This window comes from Apostichopus japonicus, chromosome 18 (genome assembly GCF_037975245.1).
Source record: "Apostichopus japonicus isolate 1M-3 chromosome 18, ASM3797524v1, whole genome shotgun sequence".
Taxonomy (NCBI): domain Eukaryota; kingdom Metazoa; phylum Echinodermata; class Holothuroidea; order Aspidochirotida; family Stichopodidae; genus Apostichopus; species Apostichopus japonicus.
The window spans coordinates 15,375,054-15,396,663 of NC_092578.1; the positions used below are offsets into that span (position 1 = coordinate 15,375,054).

Consider the following 21,610-nt stretch of genomic DNA (forward strand, 5'->3'; position numbering starts at 1 on the left):
TTAAATCTAAAGAGACCTGCTGAGCTCGAAACTGGTGCAATCTTTCAAGAACAACAAACTGCTCGTGTTTCGTATCACTTGACAGATAGTAGAGGATATGATGAGCAGCCTCGTGCAAATTTAGCAAAATTACGTCTCAGAACATTGGTCGAACTCTTACCTCCCAAACTCAATCCTATGAATCCGGTTCCATGTTTGTAAACTAGTCAAAACAAACAGACGATTGATTAGTGGTGGTGGTCACGTGATACAATCTACAGCGCCGTGTAGACGGCTCTGATACAATCGAGAGGTACAATCGAAACACATGCTTATTGCTTGAGAGTCCTTTCTGTTTAAAGGGTCTTTGTTTTTGCCCTCAAAAATCGCTGCACGTATATATTAGGAATCGCATTGACTGTATATGTCATCATAATGCATAAGTAAGAATATTTTAGATGATCGTAAATTTGCACAATCATTTTAACTTTAATCTTATGTAAGATAATTACCTTCTTTTTAATGTTTTATGTCTGTATTGTTCATTGTTCATTCGTGCAAAGGACTAAAAGACGAGTAATTAAAAAAAATGATTTGATAGACTCGTTTCTTAAAAGGAAAAAGTCGAGGTCACGATCAAAGCAGGACCGGGACAACACCCACCCCCCCCCCCCAGTTTCCTCCCTTGGGTCTTCCTTTTTTTCGTAAGTATATATTATGAAAATGAGAATAACTTATTCTTCATAAAGGCCGACCAATTCCCTCAGTTCCGCCCTGTAGCCTTGACCGGTCCTCTGGACTGTAGTTCATTCCAGCTCTCCCCCATCACCTCTCGCCTGGCCCGCCCCAAAATTACTATATACCAACATTTTTTTGATGATGTAAGATCACAATGTCTTTTGTGAGGAAATATTTAAAAAACTAGTGCCACATATCACCCCAAACTGGGAATCACCTGAGCCCTGTAAGTCCCGTCCGTATATACGCTAACTGAATTGGCTTCACGTGACAGTAAAGTTGGCCTTATTCACTTAATTTCTCTATTTAGGAAAAGAACAAATGACCCCTCCATGAGTCCACCCTCGTCTTGATGTGATTTTTATATATACTGTTGGGTGGGTCTATATAAATACTGATAACCATTACAATTATTCTTTTCCAAGCTGTGGCTGAAATTACATTTATTTTGCGATCATATTCACAGCCTCATATTCAATACTGTTAATAGCAATATAATTGAATCGGGCGTCACTTTAAAGAGCAATTAGAAGTGGTTGAAACAGCGGCATACAAAATTTTGCACAAAATTACTTTCAATTCACAAGAAAACATATCAGCTGTTTCGATTGGCGTAAAGCTTTACAGAAGAGCAGACGTTACAATCATTTCGAAAGTGAGAATTATTGCTAAAACAGTCAGGTATATGTGGACGATTGATACCTAATAGATAAACCACAAGAAATGTATAGCCTTTTCAATAATATATCCCGTATACGTAATATACATGCAGACATGATTGTCCACGGCTGTCCACGGCTAAATATTGCTACAAGTTTGTTTTTTGCTGTACTATGTAGAGGCTCTGAACCTACATTATTCCCAGCCATTGAGTATTAAAATAGACAAGTCCGCTTTATATGCGGACACCCTAAACACTAAGCCATATATGGACGCTGATTGTATATACGTCCAGAGGGTCGAATCCGGTAAGAAAGGTCGTAATTCCACTGTAGGCGATTGTCACCTGTATCGAACAATACTATTTCTGTTTTGGTGACATATTTGTATATATATATATATGTGTGTGTGTTATATATATTATATATATATATATAAATCTATATTTGTGTGTGTAAATATTTATATATTAATATATATGTATATATATAGGCCTATATTAATATATATGTACATATATATAGGCCTATATATATATATGTGTGTGTGTGTATATATGTATATATATATATATGTATGTATATATGTATATATATATATATATTTATATATATATATTAATATTAGGTAATATTATCAGGTATAGTAGGTATATTAGGTATTATTATTTTTATTATTATTATTATTGTTGTTGTTGTTGTTATTATTATTGTTAGGTATTTATGAGTTATATTATTATTATTATATATATATATATATATATTTATATATATGTGTATATATATATGTATATATGTATATATATATATATATATATATAAATATATATATATATATATATTAATATTAGGTAATATTATCAGGTATAGTAGGTATAGTAGGTATAGTAGGTATATTAGGTATTATTATTATTATTATTATTATTATTATTATTGTTGTTGTTGTTGTTATTATTATTGTTAGGTATTTATGAGTTATATTATTATTATTATTAGGTATATTATTATCAGGTAAATTAGGTATAATCTTATTAATAGGTATATTATAATTATGAGTAATATTACTACTATTGATTAATTGACTTTCTAGCATATTTGAGGACGATACTGATAACTTTTTTTGTATAGTTGTAGAAAGTAGTATAAATGTTCGCACAGAACTTCTTTTCTTGGGAATGAATGGAATGAAAGGGCTTGGTCGGTTATAGGCTGTTAAATATACATACATAGATGTTATTAATGAAACACACGATCAAATCATGAGAGAAAAAATAAAACAAAGACAGCATAAAGGTTACGTGGTTGACGCATTGTTCTTCTTTAATTAAAACTTTGTACAAGAAATGAAATTGAACCGATTTACAAGGAGAATTGAACAACCATTCCATCCATACTGAAACTACAGACATACTTAGGATAATTATTGCAATAATATTAATTAACGTAATCATGATACTAATTGAAATTCTTCGCTGTTTCCAACTAAATTCCAATGAACATATCACATGTCGTTATAGGGGATTTTTTTTCTAGATCACGTAGACGTGGTTGACATAAATCTTGAGTGTACTACGGCGTTCCATAGCAAGAGAAGCATTTGCATTGGCGAACAAAGTGAATGATGAAAATATACAAACATTTTACATAGAGCGTTACGAGAATTCAATTTCGCCATGTGCTGGTATATGCACGGAAGCGAGGATGACAGGGTTTGTGAGTATAGGCATATACATTCCCGAGTCGAGGTGGCCCACACTTTGTATACCAGGTGTATAAAGTACAGTCTTTTTTTTTTTTTCTGCAATGAATCTCTTACATATAAACTACCCTTAGCTTTAAGACGAAAGCACCCAGTAAGACAATTTTTCCATTACTTACTTTCAGGTTATACCGCTTTTATCGACAATATAAGCAGTATGAACATTCTGTTTATATTATCATTAAGATTTGGGACTGGTTCATACTGTCAGTACCAGTGTTACAGTTACCAGAGAAATATTAACATCATCGGCAAATTGTCTCAATTGACTGTTGCAACATCAACCTCCATTTGTTATGCATGTATGAATCAATACTGAGACAGATATAGGCTCGGCTATAGCCACGAAGTAAGTGTGTGTGATGGGGTGGGGGTGAGGGGGTGAGGGCCACAAAGAAAATCAGGGGGTAGGGGAGGTGAGCCTTGCAATGCTCCAGTTATATTGAAGAAAAACACCAAATATATAATGCGTCTTCCATTACATTATCGTTAAAGGTTTACTTATATGCATGTTTAATGACGTGACTAATTCATTATTTTGGAGGGAGTCCGTTGTTCATTTTTACACTCATGGTATACTTGGGAACGAAAAGGAACAAGCTGTATGAAAATAATATTGCAAAGTTGAATTTCACGGCAGGGCCGGAAACCAATCTTTGGCAATTCTTAGCGCTTTGTCAAACATTTTTACAACGAATCGTACTCAAAAGCATATGATGAGCAAGTAATTTTATGAATAAATGAAAGAGACGACACTTTTCACATTACTTTAATCTGATGCCAAATAGTAAAATTTCAAAACTGTAGTTTGCAAAATTTTCGACTTGACTTCATTATTTGATACGACAGTTGATCAGTCAAGCTGCTAAACTTCTAAAATTGTTATCTGATCTTAACATCGAAGGATAAAGAAAGAAATAATAAAAATTAACTAAAAAAATAAAATGATGCCGCAATATATATATATATATATATATATATATATATATATATATATATATATATATATATATATATATATATATGTATATATATATATATATATATATATATATATATATATATATATATATATATATATCTATATCTATATATATATATATATATATATATATATATATATATATAAAACACCAATGTTCTAGACAAAGCTTCTGTGACAGTTCGATTCTCTTGGAAGCCTGGCGTTGTAAATTCTGAATAATGAGTTCTATTCTACAGCTTACAATACGTCATTTAATCTCACAGGAAAGGAGTTTCAAGCGAGTCTCTCCATCCGTATATTCTCTCTTCCTGTCTACCTTACCTTTCGATGCTTTTCACCTATGTTTAAAATAAAACCTCGGCATGAGATGAATCATTAAAGAACCCTACACACAACATGAGCCCTGTTCGCGTGAAAATGTAATTACCGGTGACAGGTATGGCCTCTGATTGATCACGTGACCACAGCTGTAATACAAGAATGCCTGTATGCAGTGGTATATATACTGAATAGTGATCTACCCACGTCTATATGTAGACCCGCGAGGAAGATGCAGCCGTCAACCTCTATTTCTCTCATCTCCTTTCTCTCGCGCTTTCTTTCTTTCCGCCATCTCTTCATCTCTCTCTGTCTCTCGCTCCTTCCACCTCTTTCGCTCTCATCACTTCTTAATTAAAATACATCACTGCCATTTCAGCGCGTGACAATCAACATTTTCCCCCCATTTTAGAACCCTCCGGAATACCGTACACAAGATTGGCATGTTGAAGTTTTAATATTCCGATTTTAACATCTATAATGGCGTTTACTCTCAACGGTAAAATTGAGATCGGAATTACAAATATTCACATTAGCTGATAGATTGGTGTTAACGACGTAAACAGATTCCAAAATAGCTTAAATTTCATACTACGGATTCGTGCGCACGCGGTACTTAGCATTACTCCCATGTGACATGTCTATAGAGTTTGTTTGGGCTATTTTGAATGCTCAAAGTTTGATGAAAAAACGGAACCGTCTATGGAGATTATGTTATGCGATAACCTATATAGAATATCTTCGAGTTATTCATACATTTTAATGTGGGCATGCATTAGTGTTGTGATGAGCCATACAGTAGAAACAATACATTAAACACAAAAAAATAGCCCTATTCATTCCGCATTTTTTTTTAATTGACATTAAATATTTACGGATGCCTTTAATGTCCAAAGATGAACAAGAGTTTGTAGTTATAAGTTTTTCTTTTCCTCTCCAATTTTGTGAAATGTATGAAATTATTGCTAAAGATATGACCACATATTGATAAGTAATTAGCGATCCAATGAACGATCGGTGGTGTTAGTTACTGATATTCTCATAGAACGACGAGCATTATAAACACAGATAATATATGTTATAAACCAAGAAGAATCGTATGCATCAGTGAACCTATAGACTGCATGCATTTGCTTTGGCTTTTTTTTTGCTTTTAACGCTCTAAAGAAATCAATGAGTATTGATTTAAGTATAGCTATAGGCTGAAATACAGCCCACGACTTTTCCGTTCTGAGTAAAGTAACATAACATTTTCCATTACCAGCCGCAGACGACATAAATTTCCTTATATCTTAAGAGCAAATAAAAAGAGTAAGAAGATAACCTGAAATTATACACGTAGTTACAATTAATATAAAAAATAAGAAAAATTCACTATATGCACAAGACAATTTGTTTTATATTGTTGTTATATTACGTTCATCTTTGTGTTTGTTATAAACAGCGTTACTTAATTCATTTTCATCATCTTTATGATAGCGTATTTGATTAGTACTCTGATTGGTTTTTGTCCCCTTCCCTTCCCTTCCCTTCCCTTCCCTTCCCTTCCCTTCCCTTCCCTTCCCTTCCCTTCCCTTCCCTTCCCTTCCCTTCCCTTCCCTTCCCTTCCCTTCCCTTCCCTTCCCTTCCCTTCCCTTCCCTTCCCTTCCCTTCCCTTCCCTTCCCTTCCCTTCCCCTCCCTGCCCTGCCCTGACCTGCCCTGCCCTGCCCTGCCCTGCCCTGCCCTGCCCTGCCCTGCCCTGCCCTGCCCTGCCCTGCCCTGCCCTGCCCTGCCCTGCCCTGCCCTGCCCTGCCCTGCCCTGCCCTGCCCTGCCCTGCCCTGCCCATTCCTTTCCTTTTATTTATCTAATTTTGTGCGTTTTATTATCATATATCATCATTTTATGGCGTCTTGGTTTCGTCTGACATCAAGCCCAACTCGGGATCAAAACAAGTTCTTTTCTCTTATCAGTTTATCAGTATTATCGGGGCCTACACCTTACATTTCAAAGTTCATTAGCCTAAAATATTACATGGAATTATTTCTGTAATCGGCGCTCAGCAAAATATAAGATAAATTTGAAATTAGAATTTAAAATAAAGAGGAACCATTACGGGTAAGCGTTTTTTTAAAACGGAAGGTCGTAACTAAACGGTATTCGTGTTTTTTTAATCGTTAAATATTGACTGACATAATACGCAAACGATAAACTTTTTCTAAGTGCTGCAAAAATTCCGTAAAGAAGTTTTTGATGTCGATGGGTTTTTTTTTGACAAATTGGAAAGTTTTGTATTCAATGAGATGCTAAGATGATCATCATAACCATTATAATCGTTATCACCAACAACAGTTCATCGCACAAAATGAAGCTGAATACCATGCCGTAGCCATAGTAACCGTCATCATACGTCATCATTTCGGGTTAAGGAACGCCAAATGGGTAAAGCTTTACTTTGTCACACATTATTCCGGCTTTATACGTTTCTTATGCATTTCCTTATATCCTACCATAAGGAAGTCAACGAACTGATCGATATCTGGTGCAAGTTCGGATCGTGGCGTTACTGCACTTTTACTCGGTGTGAATTCAGTACTCGCTAAGGCTTTGCTCGTCACACCGTTCCTCTTCTGCCACAGAACATGCTCCATAGCTCCTTTCCACTGTTTCACAACCTTATCTTCCGAGTCCCATTTCAGATATTTCGGATCGTAGGGCATTCCTAAAGCTTCAAAATATTTTGGAAGGATTTTGTGGGGGTACGTTATCAGTTCATCTGCATCAATGACTAATGGTTCCTTTTCTAAGTTGTTTGCTTTAACAGTCTTCCAGAGAAGGTAGAGTGAGTCACGTGGGTTCTTCTTATGTAATATTGGGTTATTTTCTGTGACGTCGAACAGCTTAGGATCACCTTGGTAACCATAGATACTCATGACGTAGTTACGAATTGAATTTAGGTAACCATGAGGATGACGTATAAGAAACGTATGTCGACACGGGACCTGCAAAGAGAAAACGAAAGAGTAACCAGAAACATCACATAGGATTCAATGATGAACAGACGGTCAAACGCTGCACGAATCACTACGCGACCCGATTCAACTCGACAGTTGTAACCTTGTTTTCGATTGTCGTCAAGACCCAATGTCGCACAACTGACCCCAACACATACCGATTACACTGAATGATTGTTTTCTGTATACAGGACCGGACTGGCATTCCTTTAGATAACATTGTACAATTATTTCCCGTGATTGATCGCATATATATGCCTATTAATCTGGCAGATGTATAAAGCCGTGAACTTTTGCACATTAGAAGACACTATATAAGTTGAGCTTTCCCGACTAAAGCCGACGAGCCTTCAAACTTGGTTTAATCTTGATGAGACGTAGGCTTTAGGACGTAAGTACTCTACACGCATACTGCCCGCCACTGTACGAGTTAACACTGTAACCAGGTCGAATTGATTCGGGTCGCGTTCAGTTGGGCAGAATACGGCTGGCTTTAAAATTATGCTTTCTTCCAACACAAATAAATATCACAGTAGGGTTATGATTTGTGATACGTTAGTGCCCCAGCAGACACACATCTACCACGGAGATGAGCATTGACTTTTCAAGCGAAACCATGCATGCGAACACCTAGCGTATAGTCATGTAGCGATTAATGCTGGCCTTATTTGCGTAATAAACCAGTTTGGCTGAAGGTGTGAAAAAAGCTATGCTCACTTGATTGTGCTTATTAACAATGTGATTTGGGGGTGCAGGTGGGGGCTCTTGACGCCTAATTGTATGCATGACGTCATACATTTATCTGCCTTCCATTGTGTTCTGACTTCTTTTAAATATCCATCATTTTACCGACAAGAAATTCCCTGCATGAATTAAGTGTATATTCATTCTTGATAGATTGAATATTCAAAACATAGGCTATCTAGGCAATTAACGGTATGTAATATTTAAGGATAACTTTAGGGCACAAAGTTCAGTTTGATAGATTGTAGACCGTTAAAAACCAATGCTATCATTCTTGTATTTCTATCCCAACTTTATTGATTTTAATTCTTTTAGATATGACCCTTTAATCAGCTGAAATTAGTCAATTATTGAGTGACTGGAATATATATGTCTATGACGCACACCATTAGTTCAGTTCCTCAAAGCTAACACAACACTTAATGGAAAAACATAATATTTTGATGGCCTCAAATGATATGTTTATAATATATTACAATTTGTTTTCTTTCTTTTTTTCATATGAAGTGAAACGAACATATCTTGGTTGAATTATTATAATTTATGAAACAATGGATTAACATTAACGTAAATACCAACACTGAAGAGCATCAATCACGTCATCGTCAACTAAGGGGCATTCCAGAGATTTAACCATATTTTAATGATGAATATCGTGCAAGGCGTGACAGCTGTAGAAATATTACTAGCACTCATTTTTTTTCCTGTTCTCTTTGGGCTATATCATATAAAATATTAAAATTCTGCCAATTGAAATTCTGCCAATTGCCGTTAATTACCACATATACTGCATTGTATATGAAACAAACTAAAAAGGCATAGTGCCTTTGGGGGTTATAAACCAGTTTACCTTTGATATGCTGTCTATTTCTACATTAAACTTAAAAATAGTGTCGAAGAATATGCAAATATTCTCAAAGCAATCCCTCCTGAAAATCTGCTTAAAAGCAGAGTGGTAATATTTTAAACTTATTTTTGCATTTCAAAAAGATTGGCAAAATAAATTACTTTTTACATTTGAAAGTTAAATCTGTATGGGTGGTTATGAATATGATAAGTCTCTTGACCTGATAACATATAAATTTTGATATATTCCGTAAGTTGCCAGAGTGCAAAGTAAAATGCAAAGTAGCAAAGTGAAATGAGTCATAACTTTACTTTCCAGCAATTGTGGTAATTTTTAAACTCTATCTTTGTCGACTTATTTATTGTCTTCACTTGTTCGCATTCTGAATTTCCTTTGAAGGCAAGTTCACTTGGATTTATACGCCCCCTCCCACCACTGAGTGACCACCCCAACCCCCTTCCCCACCCCCCCCCCCCCACACACACACGCCAAGAAAAGGCTGAAAGAAAAAGGAGTCATTCTGTACTCTCAATAAGTATGGAGCTTTCACAATGAGCAAATGTTCCCTCCTTGATATATCGTGTTAATATACAAGGATAACATACTCTGACCTTTGCTGACCTCGAATGACCCTTGACCCCCTCGAAGACCATATACAACTATATATGGTATCTTTGTCAGGCATACAAATCTTTACGTACATACTTAAACACACACGTACACACGCACTACATACATCCACATACATACACACTCACAGAGACAAAACGCGCAAGCCAGATGCATATACTGTACGATTGCTTCCTTCGATAAGTATCATCAAAAGCGAAACACGGTTTATTTCTTGGTTGTTTCTTACCAAAACGAGTGTCTTACGACAAGATGACAAATCTTTAGATCTCGGTATACAACTTTCATATTCAAATGAAAATGACCCTTGACCCCCTCGAAGACCATATACAACATATTTCATATGAAAATGGCAAAGGAAATCAACACATCATGAGGGAAGGAAACCATTCATTTTCCGTACAACAAGTGGATTCCTGTCTACTGTCACAGAGTTTCCACAAAACTGATAATAATGTTGCGTGAACAAAACTTCATACAAGATATATCGCTGTATACATGTTCTATACGTTAATTTCAGGATATATCTTATAAGATAAAAACGTGGAATGGACAAGATATATCAATACATATATATATATATATATATATATATATATATATGTATATATATATATATATATATATATATATATATATATATATATATATATATATACTATATATATATATATATATATATATATATATATATATACTATATATATATATATATATATATATATATATATATATATATATATATATATATATATATATATATATATATATATATATATATATATATATATATATATATATATATATATATATATATATATATATATATATATATATATATATATATATATATATATATATATATATATATATATATATATATATATATATATATATATATATATATATATGATCGATAACCAGACCGACAAATCAACACGAACAAGTTAGAAATAGATAGAATATCAATACATACAATAAGCTTTCCTTGAAATATTCAAAAATACAGTGAGTAATCCAAATGACAAGTTTAAATCACTGAATATATATATAGACATACATTTGCGTCTTTCCAATCAGTAAATTGAAAATATTTCTTCAGCTTTTGTTTTATCGTCTCCCTCGACATTGTTGAAATTAATGAAACAGGTGTGTTTTAACAGTTCATTAAGTGTTGAATCATTGAGGAGCAGTAAACAATCGCACGGGTATGGTTTTTATAGAGGTAAACGTGATACTGTGTTACACAGTAACATATATGTCTATGTATGTGTGTGTATATATATGTGTATATGTATATATATATATATATATATATATATATATATATATATATATATATATATATATATATATATATATATATATATTATATTAATTATATCACTTTCAGAATACTGTTAACTATGTGTGTGTGGGGACATGTGTGCGTGCGTGTGCGTCAACGGCTTCTATATTTTGGTGCTTTGTATCAAAACGCATCAAGCTCCTTTAATTACAAGCAACAAACAAATTTCTATTTGCCAATGTTTCTTACCCCTTTGGGAAGCTTTTCCAAATTATCTATGATACCAGCAGCCATGTCTTTGACGAAGATAAATTTCTTATCTCTTTCCCCAGCTTCAAGTCTTCCTCGTACCCATGATTGACTGAAAGAAGAGAGAAAAACAGAAAAAAAAATGAAAAATCCAAGTAGAAAGTATAATGCAACATTACGAATAAAGGGAGTCAATTTAGGTCACCGAGAGTATAGCACGGCATGGGGGTGGGGCGTTTAAAGCACTTTTTTGACGCGGTAGCTTTTTCACAGATTGAATCTTAAATTATTGGTTTCTGTTTAATTTTAGAGTTCTGTTTATGAAAAGTTAAAAAGGTATGAGAAGAAAATTGTCAAAATAATTCAATGTTTATTTTTTCAAATTTATAGTAGATGATACTGTATATTCGGAAGATATATCACGTGATACTTTCTCCTGGAATAATATTGTTAACCGTTAGATTCTGATTCATTTTGGCAGAATAAAGCATCAATGTTTGACTTTACATATCGGCGATTGCTCAAACTAAACATTAACACGGAAAGAACAGCATTACAACAACACTGTAAATATTTTCTGCAACCGTCAGCGATTCATTACTGAATTGGTTGAAATCTATTAAAAATCCCAGACGTTTACGTTGATGTAGGTTATTTTTAGTTATATTTTCGATCACTAAAATGTGACTCAAGTCGACTTTTATTTCAATTAATCAAGAAAGTAAGCACATATGACTTTCCGATTGCCTGTTTGTGGTAGTGGTTACAGTTAAATTAAAAATATTGTCTGCAGTGGGAGATGAAATTTTTAGAATCGCGCATAATCTGCGATAATCGATAATTACCGTCCATTATATTGATCAAAACTACCATGCAAGGAGGTTATCTTAGCTTTTTGAATTTGGCAACTTATTTTGTGTGCTATACAAAGGATAAGGTGGCAAAATGGGCCAAATCTTACTAACGGAGACGGTTTAAAATGGTAAATGGATACTTTTTAAGGAATGGAATAAATTCTACACATGTCCTCCGTTTATGGTTGGTGAGCGATCTACACAGTGTACTGTGTACAGATAGGCTTACTACAAACATGATCGTAGATTTCTCTAATAGGATGGCTTCCCTCTTATAAGGATAAAAGAGGAGAACTTTTCAAGGTTTTATAAAGACGCAGTTTTTCATCTAATATGTTAACCAGCACACTAACGACTATCTCTATAAAGGAAGGCGTAATACAAAGGTGGGTTATTCAATTAGTTCTTTTATCTCCTATGGACGTGTAAACATCAAAGGTATTATAAGCTCGTTACTGCAATTAATATAGAAACATCTTTCAAGCAGAAAGGTAAAGGACATGTCCAGTTATACTTTAATTACTGCTAGCGGCTTCATTGATATGACGTCATGAAAGGAAATCGTGATAATAATTAATTGTAGGTCCATTTAATATATATATATATTAATATATATATATATATATATATATATATATATATATATATATATATATATATACATATATATATATATATATATAAGCGGGAGGCCCGTGGTTCGAATCCCGGTGGAGGCTGAAAGTTTTTTCACTGTTCTTGATTTTCCAACTCATTACGATTTTCATTATATATATATATATATATATATATATATATATATATATATATATATATATATATATACGTTACGATTTTCATTACGATTTTCATTTATATATATATATATATATATATATATATATATATATATATATATATATATATATACGTTCCTATCATACACATATATGACGTCGAGTTTGTACAGTTTGGTTGAAGACGAATGAACGTGAAGCTCCTGTTATCACGATATAAATATGCCACATTATTAGGCCTATGTTAATGCTGCAGTACTGCATATTCAACAGTTTACTACCGTAAAGTGAGGACAATATACAACGAGCGCGTATGTGACCATGCACAGCTGTCTATTAATATATGAACAACGTTCTCCTTTGTTAACTATAGAATTTTATATACCACGTGATCACAGTACTATATAAGAGCAATTTGCACCCAGTTGGACATTTTTTTTTCTATATTGTAGTGTCATGTCTCGCTTTCAGAGCACTCGTAGTGTCAGTATACGAGCAGTATGAATATCATGTTTCTATCAGATCAAGGTTAGAAACTGTTTGTACTGTCAATACAAGTGCTTTGAGTGCTTGATATTGGAGTGCAGTTAAGAGAGGTATTATCATTAGGAAATTGTCCCAACTGGTTGCAATATGGTACATGATACAGCGAGAGTGATGTCACCAACCACGACAGGCCCACTTATGTGTCTCCCTTTCTATACGGTACTTAATATTTTTTTTCTTACTAGAAGCATTCATTGATCATTAATTATGAACACATTACGCACAATGTTCGACTATGTGATGACGCATGCGTAGTCTGTTGACCATCTTTGTATCAAATCAACGAAGCAGGAAACTGGCGAACTCAATTACATTCATTATGCTCTGGTTAACAAAACGTGTTGTCCTGATTTCGCTTCCCTGTTTCTGGCTTGTGATGTATGGAAAATCTGCCAAGATTTACATGTGAAACGAGCTATACAGTCAAGTTTGGAGAATGTAAACTAAAGACGCTATATGAATGAAGTCCCAGAATGGAGAGATGGAGAGAGAAGAACGGAGGGGGAGGGGGAGAGGGGGGAGAGAGTTAATGTGATAACACCTCAGCCTGAGTCTGTTCACATCTCATAATACTGACTCTTGAGGACTTCGTCTATATACATAAATTTCGTTTTGTTTAGTTCTGCCATTAAATCCCAATGATATTACATTTGTTAACACATAGTTATATAGCAAGAGGCAGCGGGACCAGAAGTAAGGTCACTTTTCAAGTCTGGTCCCTTACAAAAACAAACACGAGAAATTAAATTTTATATTGAGAAAAGAAAATAATTATAAAGAAAAGTAAAACATGTCCTCAAGACGAAAGGACCTAAAAGAGAGATGTTTTCAAATGAGCAATGTTTATGTGATAAGCTCGGCTAGAATTCAGGAGTTGATTGACTATATCCAGTGCCAAACATCACTCGGGACTCTTTACCGCTGAACAGTGTTGTTATATACGGTAACACGCTGCGCATCTCGTTGACTCTATACCGTACAATTGCATTTCCGATAAAATAATTTTTTTTTGTTAAATAACTTAAAAGAAGCATCGATATCGTGTTCCTATGACGCCATTAAAGGTCTGCTGTATAGACTCCAACTATAGCACGCTATCATGGAAATGTTTCTTGAGTTTACGTAATCGACCTGCCTTGGTCGTAAAATGACCTCTTTTTATAAATTAGTCTGCAACGCCTGCCACATATTTTTTCTTGTCTGAGGGTCTTTGTGTGAACACTGTATGATTAACTACACTGTAGACATGAACATATTTCTAATGGTGAAGAAGCTATGTAGGCTAATTGTTGCGCCTGAGGTCGATTTACGACCGTGGCAGGTCGATTACGTAATCTCAAGAAACTTTTCTAGCTATAGCGTGCGTGCTATAATTGGAGCCATTGCAATAAAGCAGATCTTTAAGGTTTATTGTTCCGCTACCTGAATAGCTGAATCACGCAAATTACTACATGTGACCAGAGCCTTATAATCTTTTTTCCTTTTTCCTTTCCCAGTCAGTTTTCTGTTTTTCAGTATCTGAATCAATTAACTATATCACTTTAACGTTCAATTTTTTTTATTTTTTTTATATTTTTATACAGAATTTTATTGAGTATAACCTACATACCTTCTCATGCTAACACATGCCAACTAAATCATATAAGGTCTGAATAAGCAAAGCAAGTAATCGTCGAGTACCTGAAACAATCGATGGGTTCTAGCTTGGCTCCGTGAAATTCATGCTTGCCTGCATCCACTTCGTTTTGAGCCTCTTCAAATTTCTGGAATAAGTGTGGCGGCATTAGCATCGGGTTCGACAGCAACTCAAGTTGCCTGCAAACCATGTAAGGTTCGTGCCACACTTGGACCCCATCTACGAAACTCATGCATTTCTCCAGGGCAGTCGAGTAAGATCTTGGGGAACACCAGAGGAAAATTCGAGGAATTTGTCCTTGGTTCGATCCATTCATCCTACGAGAAAACATCTCTGCAAAAAAGAGAACGACGCAAACAAAACAATTAACTTTGACACTCACATTGCACTTTTCTATGTTTATTTGTTTGTATGCGTATATGTATGTATATGTATATGTATATGTGTATGTATATATGTATGTATGCATATATATTTATATACATACACACATACACACATATATAATTATATATATATATATATATATATATATATATATATATATATATATATATATATATATAAATATATATATATATAGGCTGGAAGTTTTTTTACTGTTCTGGATTTTTCAACACACTATACAATTTCAATTCAATATATATATATATATATATATTTATATATATATATATATAAATGATATACACACACATTTATATATATATATATATAGATATATGTATATATATAAATATATGTGAAAACTTTGTCAAATGTGCATACTGTTGACCTGTTAATATATATTTCACAGTGTATGAAGCAACACATCATCTTTCACATAACTATTTACAGCATATACGTTACATCACTATCACTCAGTAACAATTACCGCTCCATGGAAAATATAGAAAGGATTTTCCACTAAGTCCCTTTTTTCCCTTCTTTTTCTTTGTGGATGACGTGATAAAGAAGTGAATGTCGACACTTCAACAGCCTGCGTCATTTTCGTAGCAACTCATTGACAATAAAACACCGAAACAATTAAAAGAAGTACTTTACATAGCGCAATTGTCAAGCGAAATTCTGACTTATACCGCCTAGTATGTATGCAACCCTCATACTTCAATGCCTAAATTTACCAAAGTGTTGTCATCCCAAAAGGTTAGGCAAGGTAGAGAGAAAGAGAGTACTGAGGTTGTGAGAAGACATGTAAGCGAGGAGCGAAGTAAATAAATATCAATACAGATCTACACAACTTGAAACTTGTTATCACATTTCAGAACAACAACAGACTTTAAACGACAACTTGCACGTAAAAAGCCAATTCTGGGTATGGCAGCCTAGCCTCGTAATTAAACGTATACTTCTCTGAAGTGTATAAATGCATTTAAAGCGCCGTAAGAGATTGCAAAGATGTTCAAGATTTGAATTGACCATGACGTAAAGAAAGGGGCCGGGAATAGTCATAAAATTTCACTAATTGTGTCCGTTAAATTAGGAACAAATAAACTAGTGCTCACATGCGGTAACTGCGCATTTACACGCCTCATCGGCTATCTATACGTTGAACGTGTGGATATGTGTTGTGAGAGTGAATAGCAATACAGCATACATTGATTCAGTTTCAGTGATTGGTTGGATTTCATTAACAAAAGTTAAGAAATAATTCCAAAATAGATGTGGACAACTTTTCAATTTCGATTTACGTGTGATTATGATAAATTACGCGAATGAGTCTCCCTACATAGAAATAGGAAAATGTTACGGCTGTTATATTTTCCTCCCCTTACTACATACGCTTCACAGATTGTTGCCGGCGCAATCACAGGAACGAATCGCTCATAGCGTGATGAATAAAGTATAAGGATCGACCCAGCGCATTGGCAAAGAAAAAATGGCCGATTCGCCTTAACAAAGGCTAGGGGGCGCCTATTAAGAACCATTGATTTAGAGCAACAGATAAAACGGCAAATTATTGGCACACTTTATCGATCAAACGCAAATTGCTTTCAAGTCGAGTGCAATGAATTTGCAGAGCCTATAAGATATATTATCTTTAAAGACTTCCAAAGTATACACGGTAGAGTAAAGGTTAAGTGTACACTTCTTTCTGGCTTATCTCTTTCTCCTTCTTTCTTGTTTCTTCCCTCTCCACCCACCTCTCTTTCTCTCTCTCTCCATCTCTCCCTCTCTCCACCTTTCTTGTTCTGCAGCTGTAATAATTACAACCACTGAGTGATCATTAATCTAGACAACGGTTGTGGGATTTCATTAATGAAGCAATGAATCCTCGGCTGAATTAATCAGCCGTACTTCAACCCAGAAGGGTAATTGTTTTATAGAGATGAAGATTACTTAAATTACTTGTATATTCATGTACGAGGTGACGAGGATAAACATTGCAAAAAGGTTAGGGTATGTATTGGCCCATGATTTCATTAAAAATACTCGCATTAAAAACCCGACACCTACGATAATTATTGAGGCGGAGGTGGGAGAGGGCGAAGGGGTGGGGGGTTTGATTTCATTTAAAGAGGCAATCTAAAGTTGAGAACAGACTTGTAGCAGGGAGCTGTTATGGAAGTATATAAGGAAGAATTTCACTTGGTATGAGCACGAGTACAAGGCTCTTAGCGCGAGAACCAGAGTAGGAAATTTTGCACTAGTATATGTACAATACTGTTCAAAATGCCCCGAGAATGAGTATACAAACCCACAAAGCTGTGTACCGACACGAGTACAGGTAACTATGCTGCGAGAGTACTATTATAGCAGAAGTTGGGACTCACTTCAAGTCTGGTTAAGATTGATACTTCGACTGTTTGATTTCATGAACCAAACTGACAAGAATATTGTAACAGATGCTAAGATACTAAGATATGAGGCTGGGTGTGTAAAGGGGGAATTGGGGGGGGGGGGCGAAAAGTACAGTATTGGAATCTGGAGGGAAGGAAAAGAAAAAGAAAAGAAAGGAAATGAGGATATACGGGAAAGGGGCGACGGTCGTGACTTTAGGAGGGTTGGAGGTAGGGATGGGAGGGGGGGTAGGTAAGGCGAGGGAGCAACGGTTAACCAGAAAATCACGCAAATATAAGACCGAGTCATTTCTCTGTTTATACGAGATTATAGCAAGCCAACCTATCGATGTGGGAGGAAGTGGGAAGGATTTCCATTATAGCAAGTAAAGGCCTTTGAAACCCATTAATTATTTATTGCGGAAAGATGTATACTTGAAACTGTTTAATGTTTGATAAGTTCTCTATACACAAAACGGTACAAAACACAAAACAGTATCTCATGCTTCCGTGTACTATAGGTATATATAATAGGACACGTCATAAGGAAAGGAAGTAAAATTCTTCTTGGGCAGTTAATAAGTTATTTATCCATTTCTTTGAAAAAAAAGTCTCTATTGTAGGACTAGAGTCAAAGATGCGCGGAGTTGGCTAAAACGCCTATATAGCCACGTGAGTACATCATCATCGTATGGTTTTGCATCATCATCGTAAAAAAGTTGACTCTTTTGGCGTTCCAAAAGAGTCAGTACGTATTTACTTGACTCATTATATGTAAACCTCGAAACATATAACGTATTTCTTTCATTGTCGATAAAACGCCGGCTTGTTTCTCCTGATTAGGCCTACACATGAATGGCAGCAACTGAATCATCTAGTCTCTCTACATCATCTCATTATTCAATGTGAATGTGTCAGTTATGTGTCATCCTTATATACCTTGAAGTAATGACGTTGAGGCTTGAGTGTGCGTTACTCTTCTATCAAGGTGAATTACACAATACATACTGCCTTATAAATGATATATGATATATGATATATGATATATATATATATATATATATATATATATATATATATATATATATATATATATATATATATATATATATATATATATATATATATATATATATATATATATAAATATAAATATATAAGTGTCAGGCAGTTTGTATTGTGTAATTCTCTATAGAAGCTATATACAACTTTATGTAGAACTATATAGCTACCCATCATCGGCCTATATGCAAAATGAAGCATTCACGGCCTTCAGCAAGGCGTATAAGAACAGTGAGAGAGAGAGAGAGAGAGAAACAGTCGCTCAATACATTAAAAAATGCATAATTGAATTTTTACTCTTGTTTCACAGTATCTCGTTTCTAAAACTCGGTGAGTCACGTCCATCAGAAACTTTGGTAATATATTATATAAGTCTGGATGGAAACCATATATAGCTCGGAGACAGAAAATGTTAGGGGAAGACGACAACTGTAGGGCGAATCAGAGGGTAAAATATTCAGTGTGTAAATAAAGTCTCTCCCTATCCGCACTAGAAATGTTATTTGTGACAACATGAAAATGACAACAACAAAAAAAGCTGCATATTTATAAGCTGTAAAAGAACCAATCAGTAACAATAACAATAAGCCTGCCGTGACGTATTCATTAAAGACTTCTTCTGGATTGGGTGGGGTAGGCTGGAAGAGGTTTGGTGAGGTCATGCGGTTGGTGAGAGAGAATGGAAGGGTGAGATGGTTTTCTGGGGTGAATAGAGTGTCGAGTACCCCCTTCCCCACCCGCTCACTCTCTCTCTCTCCCGTCCTACAGACTATAGTGTAAGGGCTGCATATAAACTGGTATAACAAATATCCATCCGCGGGAACAATAACAGTACCGTGACGTATTAATTCACGGTGTCCTCTGGTTTGAGTGGTATGGAGTTGTGTAGGAGTAGGATGGGTGAGATGGGGGGGGGGGGGGGGTGGTGGGGTGCGTGAGTGAGTGAGCCAGGAAGGGTGCGAAGGTGGACAGGTAATGTAGTTCGAGTCTCTCTCGATACGTGTTATAGCGTTTTGTTTTATGCATGACATAAGAGGTATATATGTTAGGACTGGTTATGTTATAAACTCACAATATTTATGAGGCTACACCAATGCATCCTGGGAATATTTCCCCTCTTCATTTAATAGCCCGTGTAAATATTCAAAAATGAGGTTCACAGTGCTGTCATTATAAAATTCATATATACGAGATGTGTATAAGGTTGTCTATTTTATGTTATACGTTATACTAATATCCGTGATTCCACGAAGAGGACAACAATTAAAAATGGAATTAACATTATCGAAAGCAAAAGAGATAACTCATATAGTTATTAGTTAAACCATTGTGAAATTTACTATAACTATTATCATTTCGAAACCAACCCCCCCCCCCCCAAAAAAAAAAAAAAAAAATTGGATATATCAAGCAGTCTCCTTTTCTATGCCATATATATACTAAGCTGTTCTTTTTTGGTACCTTGATTTACCATGAAATCATTTGAAATTTTCCCCTTCATTCATTATATCAAGCAACACGTATAAAAATAGAGAGAGACAAGATGACGGAAAAAGCAAAAGGGGCAAATGGCCTAAAGAAACGAAATTATTTCTCCTGGGAATTATTTGTGATTAAATTTTTCTTCTTCGCTTGAATCAGAGAATAAGAAAAAGCAAGAAGAAATAGGGAAATGATTTGTGTTGAGAATTTTTACGCGCTGATGAATTGACTCGGCCCAGAAGATGACTATAATATAGGTCAGTTTAAGTGTAGTTTCGATCCGCCCATAAATTTAAAGCTGTAGCATAAACAAAAAGGCGATCTAATTATCGTATAAAGCAATACCGCTGAGCTGTGGTAAAGGAGCTGTGTGTGCATATTAACTAGCCTGTTCATCTAATGTCAATTGATAATTGATAATTGACTGGCTACGAATTTTTTTCATTTTTAATTTATCGAAATTGGCCGGACTCGCAAAATTCAGTATTTTCAGTTTCGATTGACTGTATGCAGATATAATGGCACATAGCGTACAGTATATAACCCTTACCGTCTTAATTGTATATGTTACACATTGAACTCAATTTATATGTTATTTTAAGCTCTCCCGGACTTCCGATCGACAGTTTACTTTGGACATATGTGAGCATTTACAAATAAAATCACCAAATAATACCCACTGATTCACAGCAGGTTTCTATCTTCCGTTAAAATGACCTCTTTTCCTTAAAATCTCCCCTTTAAAGGGACTGGGTTATGTATATTAGGACACAACAAGAAAACGTGTCCGCCATTAAACTATATATAGAAACACTACACATAGCATATTATTACAGTCTGCTAACTATATATGTTATGATAGTTACTAAACATACACGGTTATAGCTTGTGACATACATGCTGCTATACAAATAGTCTACTGATACAGATAGTTACTCGAGTAACAACATGCTGTTAGTTACCGTATACCGTTACCGTATACCAGGGAGCTGTAATGGAACCCTGGGTACACTGTATTATGTATATACTTCTATGTATTGAGCACTTTTACAACAGGATGTGAAAAACTGAATCTTTGTTTTATATATATATATATATATATATATATATATATATATATATATATATATATATATATATATATATATATATATATATATATATATATATATATATATATATATATATATATACTTCACAGTGTATACTTACGAAAACCTTCAAACTATATTTGAATGAAAAGTGGAATAAGAATATGTATTACTTTTGAAATGCAACGCTCTTAG

General features: G+C 34.6%; 1 protein-coding gene across 3 annotated transcripts in view; it reads right to left on the reverse strand.

The window, feature by feature from the left end:
* Positions 1–6,273: 6,273 nt before the first annotated feature.
* The window catches only part of LOC139958820 (uncharacterized), a 43,965-nt gene continuing 28,628 nt past the window's right edge, over positions 6,274–21,610 (reverse strand). For all 3 annotated transcript variants that reach the window (XM_071956182.1, XM_071956184.1, XM_071956185.1), the window contains exons 2-4: positions 15,045–15,333; positions 11,189–11,300; positions 6,274–7,418 (exon numbers count right to left, since the gene is read on the reverse strand). In XM_071956182.1, coding sequence (XP_071812283.1) covers positions 6,882–7,418; positions 11,189–11,300; positions 15,045–15,331 — 936 coding nt within the window. In that variant the 5' untranslated portion in view covers positions 15,332–15,333 and the 3' untranslated portion in view covers positions 6,274–6,881. The remainder of the gene's footprint in view (positions 7,419–11,188; positions 11,301–15,044; positions 15,334–21,610) is intronic.